Consider the following 17,912-nt stretch of genomic DNA (forward strand, 5'->3'; position numbering starts at 1 on the left):
GTTTGTTTCCTGGCAAGCAGCTTGCAGCCCTGAGCCTTCCCGGGCACCCAAACCTGCTGTTTTTCACCAGGGATTTAATCTGTTGAGAGCAGGTGCCATCTAGGGGACAGACAAAAGAAGACAAGGAAGGGTTTCATTTCCAAACTTGGCAATACTTGCTCCACCACCCCAACCAACCCACCTGCAACCTCCAAAGAGTCTCAGCACACCTCTGCTTCCAGTCCCTTCGGCATCAAGCATGGAGAACCTCAGGCTCAAAATAGGGAACTGATGGCCAGCCCCTAATCCCGAGATGAAAGCTTCTGCCTTTATGCAGCGCTTGTGCCCAAAGCCATGCACCAGAGAAGCCTGCACTGAGGTTTTTCTTTGGTGGTTCACTCTAAGCATGTGGAAGAACAGCAAGTGAGATAGAACACTGCGAGCTCGCGTCTCTGTAAGCACAGTCCACGTGTCCAGCTCTAGGTTTGCCCTGATGTCCCAAAGCAACCTTCCCTCTCCCTGCTGCTCTCCAGAGGGCCACATCTGCCTGGCTTTTAGAAAAGGTTTGGCCAGGAATGCTTGCTCTGCATCACCCACTTCTTTCCCTCTCCAGTTTGGATGATCCTGAGGTTTAACACCAGGACCATGCACTAAGGTGGGGCTGGTTCAGCACCGCACGACTCTCTGAGTCCACAAAACTACATCAGCGTGTACGTCACTGCATATTAAAAATTGGAGATGGTGGATGGGAGAGCAGTAGGTGGGAATGCTGCACGTCCATCACTTTGAATAAACAATGGGAATAAATAAATAAATGATACCAACTCACTAATAATAAAGTCTGGCAAATGGGTGGCTACAACTGTGAGCCGGAGCTGCAGGGCTAAAGGGTTTGTGTTGGAAACTTCAGCTAAATCTCTTGTTCTTCACCCTTTCCTCTCCTATTTCAAGCTTTTTGTTTTTTTTTTTTTTTTTTTTCTGCTAGCTTCATCGAGCCTTCCTTTTAGCACTCAGTGTGGACAGCTTCAGGGTGGGCAGGAGGATCTGCAGGCCAAAAGTTTGCTGTCAGCGGCTCCTGTCCCTCCACCTCATCCCCATCCTGCGGCAAATGTCCCTCCAGTTTGTCCACATCCTCCCCTGGAGCAATCCCACCTTTGCGGGATGTCAGGATGAGGCATTGTTGCTGCCAGCACATGGCTTGTCCTGGCTTTAATTGTGATGGGGCACAGAGATAACCAAAATTTGCAAATCATGGAAGATTTAAACACTAAAAGCTGCTTGCTCTCTGTGCAGGCTCCAGCAGAGGGAGTGTGGCTGTTTCTGAGAGTGTTAATACCCGCTTCTCTTCCGCAAATGCACCTTTTTGAGGTGAGCTATTTGGATGTCTCCTATGGATGGTGTTTTCCCACAAGGTTCCCAATTGCTCCTCATCTGGTCAAATAGGAAAAGGTATGGAGTGTCTTTATAAATAGATGAAAGTTTATTATTTTTTTTTCTATTCTGGGGATATCCAGTAAGAAAAAAAAAAAACAAAACAAAGACCTGACTGAGAGTTTTAAATCAGAGGTAGATCGTTAACTTACCGGTACCGCATTGGCTTTTCCCTTCATGGAAAAAGATTTTAGATAGAAAGCCCTTTGCTGATTGGATCCCCATGCTGAAATTCTTTGGCTACTGATGTCACCGCTGTGAGACTGGTCCCATGGGGTGTCCTGAGCCGTGTCCCCTCACTCTGCCCCTGCTATTTGCCTCCTTCCCAGAGGATGGATTTCTGCAAGGAGGAAATTCCCTATACTGCTGCCGTGGCGCAGAGGGAAACTAAAGCGATGCGAGGATGCAGGAATGCTTGGATAGCTGAGGGCTTCATGCCTTGTAAGAGGGACAGGGAGGAGATCTTATCCTGGTCTGTCCGAAACAGTTCCACTTCAATGCTATCAGGTCTTATTTAGGAACTCTTCTTCAAACACCTTTTGTTCTTTTTTAAAATAGTGGGTTTTTAAAGGACATGTGTGGTTTGAAAGTTTAAATGCAGAGTTTCACTGCCTTCTTGGGCCTTTCAAGTGCCTCAGTTTCCCCCCAAGCTCTGGTTCATTTGCTACAGACCTCTGTCAGCCCTATTTCAGCAGGCACCGAGGCAGCGAGACTGGCCTGGACCCTGAAGCTCCATTGTCTGGGAGACCCAACCATCTCTTGGGTACCATGTTCCCACTACACCAAGATGGTGTTTGCTGGGTGAACACCTCTGGGAAACTGGGCTTCAGTGCTCATTAGGAGGACATCGGGCTGTCTTTGGGAGTGGGAAGCCTTGAAGGGAAAGCAGGACACGTGTCCACAGAGAGGCGGTGATGCCCTCAGCTTTTTTGGTCCTTCAAAGAACTCAGGCATCATCATTCCTGACCACAAGCACTGGAGAAGCACCACAGTATCTGCACTTGGTCAGGTTATTGGCCACTCTGCTGTGAAAGTAGGCGAAGGCCTTCTGTTTCCAAATCAGAGAGGGTTTAGATATCCCAGACCAGTTCATCAAGAACTTCTCTGGAGGCAAGAACAGTCCTTAAGGATGCCTCTTGAAAGCTGATAGCCTCGAATGATTAATTTTATCCATCTGGGCAGGCTCGGCCTGCTGGAAGGGAGAAATGTCAACACCTGCGATGCAGGGAAGACTGCTAGTCCTGAAAACATTGAGAGGTTGAGGACCTTGGAGTTAATAAGATTTCTCAGAATTTGCATATTAATAACTGTGTCAATTACCTTGCCATTAGAGTTAATAGGGTGTAATATTAACAATTAATAGTTAATAAAATAGCCACTTTAATGGTCGTTTGCCCATGAAGATGGAAGAATGTACCTGGGCACTGCCTTCCTGACACAGTGGGAGGATTTTGTTCATCTCTTGTCTGCCTGAAGACGGAGGGGAAAAACTTTGGTTATTTTGGGTCTTCAACTTTTCAGCTTTATTTTGCAAGGAGAATTTTCTTTGGGGTTCATCCATCTCTCTCCAGCAACAGCCCTGCTCCTCCAAATCTGTGCTTTCTTCTCCGAAGAGACAAAGCTACCATTGGTGGCTAAACTAAGGCATACTGGCCGTTTCCTCCACTAACTGCCGTTAAATGCAATTAGCGCTTCCCAGCGTGCCCCGGAAGCACTAAGAGTTTTAGGGAGAAGAGTTATTATTATTTTTAATTCTCCCTTCACACAAAAAGTGGTATTTTCCCTTCTGCTCTCCAAAAAATCAGCCCATGCAGAAAACATGCCCTCCAGCCACTCAGTGCATGTCCCATGAGCTGGCCAGTGGCCCACTGCCCTTGGTTTTCCAGGAATTTTGCTGTGACCCAGATTATCAAAGCAGCTCATTACCCCTGGAAAGGGGGAAGAAAATCTCCTCTGGAGTCCCTGCACCTGCAGGGGTTTGAGAAGGTAGAAGATATATGTCATATCCTAAAGCAATGGGGCTGGGACAGGAGAGGGGGAAGTTAATTCTGCTCCCTGAAGCTATTGCAGGATTTTAGGGTTCTGCCATAGGTAATGGGTCAGCCAGACCAAAGGGACCGTGAAGTTCATCACCTTTATAAGCACCTTCTCTCCTTCCTTCCTCTGCCAGGATGTGAACTTGACTGCTGTGCATAAGCCAGTTGCTTCTCAGCGGTGCATCGAGAGGAAAAAAATCCCTCCCTGTTTCTTCTCGCTAATGCAAAGGAGCCATTCGCTGTGCTGGTGTCCCAAAGGTAACCTCCAGGGAAGCTGGAAAAAACCCTCCTGCCAGTCCCTCACCCTGTATTCTTCCTGCCAAACCCCAATCCCCGAGGCTGAAAGCAGGGCAGGATTTTGCAGCTCATGTGCAGATGGTTTTCCTGAAACTCTCCAGGCATCTGGTGACAGACTACCTTGACATGTAACGGCTGATCCCTAGAGAATGGTTTTATTCTTGAGTGAATTTGTCTGGGGTTTGAGACTACAGATCCTTTTGGTCCTGCAGCAGAGAGTTCTGCAGATCCCTCTTTCTCTTTGGAAATAGAGGGTATGTTTTTCCACTAAGTATTGATGAGTTCAGACTGGCCACCAAAGGAGCCCTTGCTCTTCTGGTCAGGCAGGGACTGGGCTTTGTAGGTTGTCTTTGTGTATCAGCCTCATTCCAACTTGGCATGTCATCCCTCTCAAGGGGCCAGAAAAAAAAAAAAAACACACGTATTGCAAAGAGCAGGAAAGCCAGAGCTTCAGCACACCCTGCCCTGGCAAGGAAGCTATTTTAGCCAGCCTCCCACATGCACTGTGATGCTTGAGCAGCAAGGGAGAAACCCTAGTGTTAAGTACAGCCTTACCAGCCCTGTTCTAGCTCACTGGCACTTTCCTTACAGACGTACTTTTGCAGGGAACATCTGCCCCAAAAATCTCTTGGCGTTGGTGCTGATGGACCCAAGGTAATGCAGTGCTCTGCATCTCAGAGATTTAAAGGTAGTTTTTCCTTAATCAGCCCTTCGTGCTGTCCCTGGGAGGGCTGGAGGGTGCCAGGGTGTTTGCACGGCCCCGGCATGGGCAGGGGAGCTGGTGGCACCAGGGATGGAGGTGCCCATCTCACTCCTGAAGTGCTTAGCATAGGGCAGAGCAGCAAGAAACACTTCCTGAGCCTGAAAACACCTGCCTGCACCTCTCCTAGCTGGACACCCATCACCCCAAGGGGTACTGGATGAAGCCTGTGTAAGGGGAGAAGCCCCATGCTGTCCCCCATCCGGGGAGGCAGCAGACAGGCTGAGCTCCCAGGGGAACTGCTTTTAGGAGCAACCAATGCAGGAAACGACTCTGCTCCACTTCTTTCACCTAGGGAGGAATGAACAGCAGATGTCTGAATCCCTGGATTGAAGCATCAGAGCGATCCCAGCACCAAAGCACCAGTGAAATATTCGGCAGAGAGGGAAATGGATGTGGATCTCTGCATGCTCTTGCCTGGTTTGTTTATTCTCTGTTTCGATTTTACTAGGATAAGGGAAAGGCTCATCTTTAGGGGTCTGCCTCTCCCTGGCTGTTTGCTGCTCTTTAGCATGGAGCTGAATGAATACGGGACCTCCTAAAAGGAGAGGGGTGGAAAAATGCATGGAGCAGGAAGAGAAACCCTCTCCTGTAAAATAAATTTAAAAAAAAAAATAAAAAAAAATGGGGAAGGCTTTTGGAGAGAGCCTCTCTCTGTACCCCTGTTCTGTATCCTGCTTTGCTGGGTTTCAAGCTGCTCCTCCTGCGCCTGCCTCGCTGTGCTGCAGGACCGTGTTCAAAGGCATCTTCGCAACTTCCAGCCTTTCCCTCGAGGTCCTCGCAGGTCCCCCCATCACCACCCATCGCTGCAGGGCTGGGGTGGCTGCAGGACCCGGCTTGGACCCCTCCTAGCCCCGGTCTTTGCTCCTCCCTGGGGCTCAGAGGGAGCCAGGGACCATCTGGGTCCCTGCCCGGGGAGAAGCGAGGGGAGGGCGGTAGGAGGGACCGGCGAGGCGGGGAGGGGAGAAGGATGCTCCGGGGGTGGCTCTTTGCTTTCTCGCCTGCCCGGAGCTCGCAGGAGCTCGCCTGGAGGATGTCTCACCCCCTCGGCACAGGTAACTCCGGGACCCCCATCACCCCAGCCTGGGCGGGAGGGGGGGTGCTGCAAAGGGGAGGATGGGGGTTGCAATCCTGCTTTGATTTAAACAGAACTCCCTTCAAGGGGAAAGGGGGCTTTGAAACAAAAAGAGGAGGCTGCAGGTTGTGCACGATGCTTGGAGTCCTGCATAGGGTGAGCCATGCCCTAAAGTTTTCCTGCCGGTGGCTGGGAAGTACCTCCAGGGTTGAATACCCAGGGATGGAAGCGCGCTAGCTGTTCTCCTTGTATCTCTGCTCTGTGTGTGGTGGTGATGCTCACGGCTCTGGGCACGGGCTGTGATGTCCTGACCCTCACCTGCCTGTGCATGGTATCCCGGGGATGCTGCATGTGATGGGTACGCTCCCACTGCCTGCTGCACTTCTGCGCTGTGCTCCTGTGGGTATCCACGGTTGCATGTTGCCGTTACATGCCATGTGCATGGATTTACAGTCACAGCTTTGAAGTTTGTGTGTTAATGCATGCAGGAGATACAACTGGTGATGTTTGTGCACACATTTGTGACTGTGACTTACGTTGTCACAAACTCTTTGATATACACATACAAGAATATGCATGTAATTTCATGGGATTTAAATGCATGGGTGCACAGAAGTGCAAGACCAGCAGCACAGCTCAGCAGTAACGCATAATAACATGGGCAGTTACAATCAGCTGCCTTTATGTGTCCTTCTGAAAAGCACACAGATGACCAGGCAGCTGTCACGGGCGGACTGGGCAGCTTGTGCTTCTTTAAAAGCGGAGACAAGCTTTCTCCAAGCATCCTCCAGCAACCTGTGTGTCTTCAAGCAGACTTGGGAAGCAGCTTCTCGCTGAGCACGTGAGATCCAGCCGCAGCTTTGGGAGGCATGAGCTGGGGGGGGAGGGTTATTTTATCTTCTTGTCCTGTTTGTGATAAAATATTCTGGTTTGTCACTGGAGGTGTCATTGCTGGGAGAAAACTCGTGCTGTTGCCCGCTGTGGTGAGCTCAGAGCATGTTGCTAAGGGCCAGCCCCTGGCGGTTTCTGGAGCACCATCTTCTCTTTGTGGAGAACGCAGAGCAGCAGCACCCGGCTCAGAAATCGCTCCCGAATCCATTCATGACTGAGGAACCCTCCATCCCAGCTGAGCCAGACCTGCCATCCTCCAACCTCACCAACACAACGGACTGTGGCGAGGAGATCTTGCTCTATGGGGACACTGAGAAGATTGTCATTGGAGCGGTGCTCTCCATCATCATCCTCATGACCATTGCCGGCAACGGTCTGGTCATCATCTCTGTGTGCATCGTCAAGAAGCTCCGGCAGCCCTCCAACTACCTGGTGGTGTCCCTTGCAGCCGCTGACCTGTCAGTGGCCTTCGCTGTTATGCCCTTTGTGACCATCACAGACCTGGTGGGGGGAGAGTGGCTCTTTGGGAAGGTTTTTTGCAACGTGTTTATCGCCATGGACGTTATGTGTTGCACCGCCTCCATCATGACCTTGTGTATCATCAGCGTGGACAGGTAAGGGAGGGCAAGGCACCTGCCATGTATTCAGGTGGGCTTGAATATAGGGGTATTTTTCTGGATGTTGAGGGCCGCCAGAATCATGTTCCTCATTGGATAAATGCTTTTGCATGCGTTTTCCGGATGCGTGGGTTGGCTGAGGGCTTTCTCCCTCAGTGCCTCTGTCCCTTTGGAGGAGCTGGGGTTAAGGTGCTTTCTCAAGTAACTTCTCTAAGTTACTTATTTAGTCCTCCCCCTCTAGGCAGCTGCTCCACATTTTTCTTCCTTGGCTTGAGGAACAGAGCCTAGAGGATAGACTCATGACCTGACCTTCTCCTCTCTATGGCTTGACCATAACACTAGTCAAGAAAACAAAAATAAAAAGAAAAAAGCACATGCACTTTGAAAATCCAGGGACTTCTGGAGCCCAGTCCTATGGGATGCTCTACTGCTCCGTGGACTTGTGCCTTGGCTAAGGATGTCAGCAACTCCCCTCACCCCATCCCAAGTCCCCCAAAACCCCTGCTTTAGTCCAGCACATACATTTGGGAGGATTCACTGGCTTTAACTCCCACACCCGGGGTCGGGAGGGAAAGGCTAAGCCCGCCTGACAAATTGGCAGGACTCGGGCAAGTCAGCACCCCCATGGGTCTAATTATAGCAGCCTGCGTCATTAGGGACATTGCGCTGACAAGCCAGTGGGCCAGATCCAGATCTGACGCGTGTGCTGGCTTTCTCAGGGGGCTGGTTTGGGTTTACACCGGCTCCGCTGATCCTGGCTGGTTTGTGATAAGCAGCTCAGAGGAGAGAATTGACAAGGTTCTTGCCTTCAGCTGAGCACAGCGCAGCATCGGCAGCGCCTACGTTGGGTGCTGGCAGCTACCCAAGAGGTGCTGTGCCAATGTCCCGGCCATCTCTGCTTTACAGCCACCCTGGTCACCCTCCCCAGGTATGAAGCTGGTGACAAAGCAGAAAAGACATAGAAAAACCTGCTGATGATGATTGATGTTATCCCTCAGCAAGTAAACAGCAAGTCCTGCTCTGAAGCCCTCGCTCTTCACCAGCCACTGCTCCCCTACGAGCTTCCCTTTGCTCCACAGCCCCCATCAGCTCAGCACTGCTGGTTAGAGAGCAAAATCACTCCCAGGCCACACGGCAAGGTCCAGCTCTGCTCTGAACTTGCTTTTTATTTATTCATTTATTTTAATAAATAGCCTGTTCATAAAAAGGAGGTGTATTCAGAGCTGACAGTAGTCTGTCTCTGTTAGAGGGAAGAAATCAAATGCAGTAATGAAATATGTCAATGCTTCCTCTCGATGAGTGAGGAGCAGGGAAGCAGCTACATGCTGATCGCATTGGCTTTGCTTTAAAAATTCCACTTCTCTGAGGGAGCATCTCTGCCTAGCTCTCCCAGACAGTCTTGGTGGGGCTCCAGGCAAGGCAACTTCAGGCCCTTTCTACAAAACTCATGCTGCCGGCGCTGAGCTGTACAGAGGGAAAACCGCCCCACCCCATAGGCACGGGGTCCCATGCCTCACCTCATGCAGCTCTCAAGCACCTGCTCAGCTCTGCTGCAACATCTCCAGGTGCCAGCTGAGCAGACCCCACCATCCTTTTTGGATGTTGGAGAGGAAAGGGGAGCTGCAGCAAAATAAATGACAGAGGGTGCAGGTTGCTGGGTGCTTTTATGCAACGGCTTGACCTTTCTGTGTGTCAGACGTCTCTGCAGGGTGATGGAGGAAAAACCTGTGATACGAGAGCCCATAGAGACTGAGTGTTCTGGCACAGGCTTGTTCTTCGGGTGCGTTTGCATGGGGACCACACTGTGCTGGGAGCCCGTCTGAGCTGCAGCATCATCTTTTGCTCCAATCGTTTCATTCTGCCCCCCACTCCCCAAATGTCTGATGGGGAAGTTGAACAGTGAGAGGGAAATTTGCTCAAGATGCACTTCTAGCCAGGAAAAGAGAAAAAGAGCAAAGGTTGTAATTTGAGCAGAAGGAGGACTGGCAGGGCAGAGGGAAGGAGGTGGACTGTCCTCCCAGCTGTGACCACCTCAGCCCTGGGTGGAAGGGCAGGCATGCTGTGATTGCAGGGGGGCTGGTGGGCTCAGTCCATACCAGAGCTAGAGGAGGAAAAAGGGAATAATCAGGATGTCCTCTGATGCATGAAGGAGGAGTAGGTGACTGGAGCACCATCCCACTGCTTTCTGCCCCGAGCATCCCCAGGAATGTGCCATGAGTTGTGTGGATTATTCTGGGGCAGTATCTTGAGCATCCTGTAAGTCATCCTTGCTCCACATCAAGCCATCATCCTCACTGCTCCCATAAGGTAGTTGATGGAGGTGGACTGAGGGAGAGCACTGATCCAGGACCCCACCTGGATCACCTTCGGATGGGAAGGATTTTTGGTTTAGCTCCTGATGGAAATATCTCCAAAAGCACGCTTTTCAGCTTCTGTGCTGATACAAAACAAAGCCAACTGCAAAGCTAAAGCAAAAGGATAGCCTTGTTTGGAGAGAGCCTGAAACATCTGCTTCAAAAGAGATTAAATAGTTGGCCATGTCAGTGAGGGACTAACTGAAATTTCCCCCAGTGACAATGGCAAGCCCTGCAAGAAAGAAGAGAAACAGCACTAGTGCTTCTTGGAAATACAGATACTTCCTCTAGTCCTGTCCTGAATGCCACCTTGGTCAATGCAGTTAGGTAGCTGCCGGTTTCTGCCAAAGAGGAGGCTGCATTTTTATTGATGGCTAAGAACCATATTTTGGTTAGCTTAGATATAAAAGATGCTTGGTTTGTCCAAGATGACAGGTACTATTAAAATGTAGGCTGCTATTATTGATTATTAATGCAGAGCGCTTTCTAAAAGCCTCTTGATCGAAGCTGGTAGAACTAATCTTGTCGGGGAGGGGGGCAGGGGGGTCTGTGTTTGATTAATTTTCTTTTAAATCAAAAAAGAAAAATACTGGAAACATTCATCTTTCTCTTACATTTTTCTTGTATAAAAGCCTGCCAATGTTATAGATTCTTCATTGCCACAAACCAAAAACAAAACAACAATAAAAAAATCCCTTTTGGCTGTTCAGCTTTTGATTAAGCTCTCCATAAAAACGCCAAGCAGCTGACAAAAGAAGCTTCCCAAACCCCACATATCACTTCAGGTTTTCCTAGTGGAGGTAAAAATTCTCCATCCATTTCCCAGGCAGCCCTGCCGGGGCTCTCCCATCTCCCTGGCAAGTATTTTCTACCCAAAATCAGATTGTATGCTCCAAATTGGCATGGTCCTCAGTAAAAAGGATGCCTCCCAAAAGAGTCAGTAGGATAAAACCCGCACAGCATTTTGCTGGATTGCCTTTCCTGTGTCCTTCATTCGAACATGTCCCAGGCCAGGTAGATCCCTGCATTGTATCTCCAGCAAGCTGGAACGCATCCCTGGGATGCTCCCACCAGCCCTGGCTTAGGGCATGGGCAGATGAAGCCACAGGTAGCTGCAGCCTCCAGCTGCCCTTTGCATCCTCCACCTGGAGGGTTCCTCTCCTTCAGCAGGGTGGTACAGGCATGGTGTCCGCCTGGAAGCAATGCACGGAGCTTAAATTTGGCCCAGAGGAGGAATAGGATTGTGGTAAAACAGTGGGGTCTGGGAAACCCCAATTCTGGGCTCATTTGGGCTCAACCAACCTGTGTGAGTGGAGATTTGTCCTTTCCCAGTTTGCCAGCTGCCAAATGGAGATAGGAGCACCCTGGAGAGGTTTTGCTTTTCTTTATTATTTAATCCCTGGCATAAAGATTCAATTATTACCATTGAGTGTAGAATAAATGCGCTAAATTGGCCCATACATGGGGCTGATGGTGGAGCCCAGCCTGGGGCAGGTCTCCTACCCTGCAGCCAGGGCTCAGGCTGCCCAGGCGTCTGCGGGAGCGAGGATGTGGAAGGAGTTTATTGCACAAGGAACAAGTGGCTACACAGTCAGCTCTGCGTGGGGGTCCTGCAAAGCCGCACAAACCTCACAAAAATCCCTGCCTTTGGGAACTGGCTTTTGTTACCTGATTACCACTAAACTTGATTAACAACAAGACACACACACAAAAAAAAAAAGACTCAAAGCAAGAGAATTTGATTTGAATTTCATTGCATGGCTGTGCAATCTCACCTCCTGCAGTGCTGTAAACGCTGGCCTATTTTGAGGTCTTCTCATTCTCATCAAAATTATAAGCAAAGACCTAAAAACGGCCCCATTTCCTCCAGCAGTGACTGCACAAGGCACCCGCAGATGAAATGTGTCGGCTTTGCCTGCTTTTTAAATCTTGTCACTGAGCATTTTGCTTGGCTAGCGTGTAAATTCCTTGAAGTTTCAGCAAATCCCGAGTGCATCGGCTTCTAAAGAAAACCCAGTAATAGCATAATAAAGGATATCACACAACACAGCATATATTAGTTTGCAAAGTTCTTGGCTTGGATATACAGAGGAGTGATTTTTGGGTGCTGACTTTGGAGATGCAGCAGCAGGGCATGGTTTTCTCCCAGCCCAGGGGACACCAAGTCCGCTCTCCCTCCATAGCCCCTTGCTACAGCAGGAAGGACATATGGCAGCATCCCTCCAACCTGCTCCCACCCATCTCTCTGAGTCCTGATCTTCCAGCCAGGCTCATCACTTCCTGCTGTGCTCAGCCCAGGTAGGAAATAGTCAACGCTATGTCTTGGAAGCACAGCTCCAAAACCAACCCTGTTGTCCGTCTCCATCTCACCCAGCCTCCTCCTTCATAGGACAGGGCCCCATGGGGTGATGGGGTTAAAAGCCCAATCCCAAGAGGTTGCGTTGCCTTTGCATCCGTGAATGTTGTCCTCCAGCCTGTGCTGTTGCTGGGCATTCAAGCAGCATAGGTGGTCGTGGAGAGTTTTGCTCGGTTTTTTTGTGACTAAGGCCAGTTGAAGAAAATAAAGAGGAAAACAGGAAAAGAATAACTCAGTGAATGAATTCAAATTCATTTTATCGGGGACTCAAGGGAGATTTCTTTGGGCTTTGAATTTATTTAGCAGTGAGGAAGGGAGGAGGAATTGGATTATTTTTTTTTTATTTCCATCTTCTTTCAATCTTGGGGGAGGATCTGGAAAAGGGAAGAAAAATCTCCAAACACTTACAATGAGACTGATTGTTGAGAAAAAATAATGATACAATAGAGGTAAAATTCTCTGCAGAATTTTTCCTTTTGGCAGAAAAGCCCGCTCTTCTCTTGAACAGCTCTCAGCAAAAAGTATCGATACAGCTGCTGTTCTCACTGCCCCTTTGGACTGGACACTGTTTATCCAAGACAACTAAGAGGTGATGTGTTCCTGCCTAAAATTCCCTACAAGATCCTGAGGACAGACAGGTTTGAATCAAAATCTATACAACAGCTAGAGGTTTTTGCTGAACTGATTGGGACTGGATAGCAGGCAGATGTTTTTCAGTGGGAACACTGGCTGACAGTGGCCAACTCCTTATGGATTGGCATCTTTGCAATTGCCAGCTAACACTTGACAAAATTTGTTAATCGCATGAAAACTCTCAAGCAAGGCTGCGGATCGTTCAAAATCACACCCTGTAGTCTAACCAGGAGACGATGCGTGATGCAGTCTCCAGCTCCTTTCAGTCAAGTTAACAAGGTAACCCCCAACTCCAGGCATCAGGACTTGTGAATCTTTGGGCACCACATGCTTTTGGGATCTCCTACTCAGAGCTCCTCTCATTTTACTCTTCAGGGAGGGCTGGACACCATCACTCCAGGACATATGGGCCATGAAAGGGAGCAGACTGCTACAGATGTTTGCAACTGGCACTCACTCCTGTCTTGGTTTCCAGAGGCCATCTCCTGTAGATGTTGCAGGAACCTGTAGGTTTGTCCTGTTATTTCAGTCTGGATGGAGAGGGGAGTGATAGGGTGTGCTGCTGATGGTGGTGTCTCCCATGGGTGCTAGTGCCACAAGACACAAACACACAGTCTATCGGCTGAAAGAAGGTGTGAGTCAACAGCTATCAGTCTTGCACCACAGTCCATCACTGATCACTAGCTTTGCTTTCTGTGCCCATCCAGACACACCCTTAAGTCGTCCCAAATACAAGATTGCTCCTTGCTTGCACACTGCCTCAGGAACATTTCTGCTGCAGGTTGTATTCTTACCCAAGTTCCCAAGTTGCCTGGACCAATAAAAGAAGGGTGTTGTCCTTCCCATTTCCCATTAGACACTGATATGAGTCTATTCATTTCATCTGGAGTCAGTCCTGATGTATCCTGTCACAAGTATTACTCTGTGGACCACTCATCCTGCTCCTGGATGTTTCCCTGGGAGGGTGACAGTCTGGAGTGAGTTACATGCCATGGCTGGAAGTTGTTGCCTGTTCTCTGTACAAATTAGTTGTGGTGTAAAACTAAGCTTTTTAAATCATTTTCATTCCCAAGGAAACCATGTGGAGCTCAGACTGCACTCGGCTGTTAAATGACATGATGAATGGGGTGGTTGCAAGAAAGCAGCGGGGAATAGTGGAAACAGGGTGTTTAGGCAAGAGAGCTAAAGGGCTGTGGAATGCATTTCACAGAAGACAGCGCAGCTGCATGTCCCTGGGAACATTTTCATTTGGAGATTTCATTTCTTGTGTCCCCCTTCCAGGGCTGAAACTCTCCAGAGATGGAGGATTAACAACTGTTTAGGAATCAACGTCACCCAACAACGTTCATACCTTGCCACCCTCCTAACCCTTTGCAACTCTCCTTTTTTCCAGGTATCTGGGGATTACTCGGCCACTGACGTACCCCGTGAGACAAAATGGGAAGCTGATGGCCAAAATGGTCTTCATTGTTTGGCTTCTGTCTGCCTCCATCACCCTTCCTCCTCTTTTTGGCTGGGCCAAGAATGTCACCGTGGAAAGAGTTTGTCTTATCAGCCAGGACTTTGGGTACACAGTCTACTCCACAGGGGTTGCCTTCTACATCCCCATGGCAGTCATGCTCGTCATGTACATCCGGATCTACAAAGCTGCCAAGGTCAGCGCCGAGAAGCACCGCTTCATGAACTTACCCAAGCACTACGAAGAGGAGGGCGTCTACTGCCTGGAGGCCTCCAGCCGGAGCCACCACAGCTCCAAGCGTACTAAAGCGGTGGAGGAATGTGCTACGCTCTCCAAACTGCTCCGGCAAGACCGAAAGAATATTTCCATCTTCAAACGGGAGCAGAAAGCAGCCAGGACCCTTGGCATTATCGTGGGGGCATTCACATTTTGCTGGCTTCCGTTCTTCCTGATGTCAACGGCTCGGCCTTTCATCTGCGGCATCCGCTGCAGCTGCATGCCCCTGCGACTGGAGAGGACTCTGCTCTGGCTGGGATACACCAACTCCCTCATCAACCCCTTGATTTATGCTTTCTTTAACCGAGACCTGAGGACTACTTTCTGGAACCTCCTGAGGTGCAAGTACAGGAACATCAACAGGAGGCTCTCTGCCGCCAGCATGCATGAGGCTCTGAAAGCCACAGAGAGGCACGAATGCATCCTGTAGAGCCGCTCAGTGCCTGACCAACTAACTCCTGCCTCTCCATTTCAGGTTCCTTGCTTCTCTTGCCTCTCAGGGCTGGCAGAAACCATGTGTGCCATTGTCCCCCTGCCAGACATCACCACTGAGAGTGACACCCCTTTCCCTCGCCCCAGGAGGAGCTGCAGTTCTCCTCGCCTTGGGAACAAGTGGGCAGACCTTACTTCTCACCACGTCTTAGGTGGGAGCTGAGAAGTCATGAGCAAGACTGTGGGGTTCCAGGTCTACCACCGACTGTGGGCAAGTCAAGCCACCTTTCTGTGCCTCAGATTCCTCCTTTGTTTAAAAAAAAAAAAAAGAAAAAGCAACTTTTCCAACCAAACAACAACAAAAAATCCCTAAAAACTTGATAAGGCTGTGGCTCTCCACCTTCCAAAAGGGCTCTAAGGTCTATGGAGGGCACACAATATACCATGTAAAGATGATGATGGCTGCACTTCTCTATCAAATATGACAGCAGCTATAGGCTCCATTATAGAACCAAGCACTCATGCCATCCGAGCTTATATGAACTCTTTCCACCGATGTAATTGCATTTTACACACTGAGCTCATGTCCAGGTTTGCACGTCAGAGCAGTAATACCAATGACCCCATTTCCCCTCACACTGTAGCACTGCAGCACTTGAAAGAGGCACACTCACAGAATGAAACACAAATGAACATGAAGTTTCCTTTATGGTTGGATAGGAAAGTCCAACGGCCTCCTCATCAGGGCAATGACCAGTGAGCAAAGACAGTTATGTTTATTGGGTTGTACTGTAATTCATTCTCAGACAAGTGATGTGTGTTCATAATTTGTGGCTAACTGACTCCATAAAAGCACGCTTTGGTTGATAACAGAAAAAAGTATTTAATTTCTCTGACAGCTTTACAGTGCTTCAGTATGATGTCCAGCAAGCTTGAAAAAATATACTAGATGACATATCCTTTTTTTTTTAAAAAAAAAAAAAAAAAAAAGCCTTGTTTTCTTATTTCAATGTAGATTCCTTGGTCACCTTGACTTGAAAATGCCTCTTTACTTTTATGTGGTGGTGGGACTTGTCTTTCTGAAGTCCTCTTTACTCTTGACCAACCTTGTTGCATCAACCTTTCTTTGCAGCCCCACAAACCCTTACCCATTTGTAGACTCCATGTTGTTGACCCCATTTGTTGACTCCATGGGATCAGTTGTTTGAGTGTCTCCTATCTGGGTTCTCTTGTCAAAGACAGATTGTTCAGAGGCTCAGGAAAGGAGTTTCCACCCACCTGCCACTACAGATTCTTCTTCATCAAGCAAGAGTGTCTGAGTGGTGGTAGTCCCATCTCTTGCAATGTTATGAAGTATGATGACTCCATGATTTGGCTGTTGGATGTCTTGGCTGACTGCTGGCATGGTTTGGCTTAGTAATCAAGATTTCTCCTGCGAAAGCTTTTGTGATCTCACTTCCGCTCTTTTTAATAGATATTTCTCTCCTATGTTTTTTTATACCTGCTTTTTCTACAGATGCCCAAGAGAGACTGGTGATTGACAGTGGGAAAACTGGTTCAAGCCCACTGGCAATGTCCCAAAGGGCTGAGAGTCTGAGCACAGGAACAGCAATGTGTCTAGATGTTCTCCAACCTCATGTCCTCACAGCTGGAGCCAGAATTGCACATAGGAGCAGGGGAGGTTGTTGTAGCTGTTGTATGGATCTCCAATGGAAATGCTTAAAGATCAGACAGTAAAGAGATTTGAAGGAGGACCTAGTCAGGAGAGATCCTAAAGGTTTAGCTGGAGCCATCCTTCACCTGATATCCCACCCAGGAACTCTTTGGAGAGTAGTGAGTCATTCTGTTAAGATGGTTAACAGCTTTCTATCTGTCTCCCACAGTTTGCTACCTGTGGCTGTACACACACACTCCGTGACAGGACTGCTGTCTGCTAAAGGCAGAGTGTTGCATGCTTTGCAGCCACATTCAGTCCCTAGCACCCACTGCTCAGAGGCTGCTGTGCATCTCTAAAGTCATATATTCTTGCCCAGGATGAACACAAAATCCAGACTCACTGAACTGCCTAGAGTGCACACCAACAGTAACCTCACTTCCACTGTCCTACCAAAGATGGATGCTGTTTCCCAGGGAAACTTGAGTGGTGTCTCTGAGATGCCCTGTGGTCTTGAATCCTGAAAACCAGAGACCTCACCAATGCAATGAGGCAGGAGAAGGCATGAGTATACCCTCACTCTCTTGTTTTCCCACTGCTGCCACATGAACTGGTACTAAACCTTGCCACAACTCCTCTACTTTCCCTTGACAGAGGCGGCTTCAGGAAGACCTTATAGCAGCCTTCCAGTACCTGAAGGGGCCTATAGGAAAGATGGAGACAGGACATCAGGGACTGTAGTGATAGGACAAGGGACAATAGTTTTAAACTGAAAGAGGGGAGATTTGGACTAGATTTTAGGAAGAAATTCTTTACTCTGAGAGTGGCGAGACACTGGAACACATTGCCCAGAGAAGTTGTGGATGCCCAATCCCTGGAAGTGTTCAAGACCAGGCTGGATGGCCTTGAGCAACCTGGTCTAGTGGGAGGTGTCTAGTGAAACTAGATGATCTTTAATGATTCTGTTTTCACTTGGTGCTCATCTCTGTTCCCCAGCTTGGTTGCAACTTCTCGTCATGCTTCTCCTTCTAAGCCTGTACAATAAGTCCCCATGCACCACATCTCTAGGGCACAGTCTGACTGCCCATCTAAGGACCTGCTTATCAAAAACAACTCCTTTCCTCCCAGAAAACACTTTAAGCCATTGTCTCCTCTGTCACAACATTTTAGCAGCAGCTGGTCGCTGGCTCTGGCCTGTCACAGGGACATGAATTTACGGCAGAGTCCAATTTCCTCCCCAGGCTCCCTCAGCTCCTTCCCTGCCATAGAGCTAACGGTGCCCTTTTGACAGAGCTGTCTGGATTAAAACTAACCAGCTGCTAATTCAGACTGCCTCGTCAGGATGTGAATGCCCCAAGACAGCCAGTTTCATATTTAGCATATAACAAAAGAGTCTGGTTTGTTCTGCTGCAGTATATTTATATGCCTACAGTCATAGTGGTATGATTTTACTTATTTTCTCTATTATGGGTTCTGAAACTGATTTCAAAATTCATAATCTTGTTTAATTCCACTTAACATCCCTATTCTGGTGATATTTCTAGCACTTCTGAAAAGTATCCTGCAGAAGAGCTATGAAAGAGTGTTTAAGCCTCCTAAATGAAGTCAGATGAATACTGTTTTTTCTGGCTTGATACTTCTTCCAGAAGAAAAAGAGTAGGG

General features: G+C 48.7%; 1 protein-coding gene across 1 annotated transcript; it reads left to right on the top strand.

Moving 5' to 3' along the window:
* Nucleotides 1-6,574: 6,574 nt before the first annotated feature.
* Nucleotides 6,575-14,594, top strand: LOC141464894 (5-hydroxytryptamine receptor 7-like). Its single transcript, XM_074148050.1, has 2 exons — nt 6,575-7,083; nt 13,823-14,594. Exons 1-2 carry the CDS (start codon nt 6,575-6,577, stop codon nt 14,592-14,594), a joined length of 1,281 nt encoding a protein of 426 aa, XP_074004151.1.
* The last annotated feature ends 3,318 nt before the right edge of the window (nt 14,595-17,912 follow it).

Source organism: Numenius arquata, chromosome 5 (genome assembly GCF_964106895.1).
Source record: "Numenius arquata chromosome 5, bNumArq3.hap1.1, whole genome shotgun sequence".
Taxonomy (NCBI): Eukaryota; Metazoa; Chordata; class Aves; order Charadriiformes; family Scolopacidae; genus Numenius; species Numenius arquata.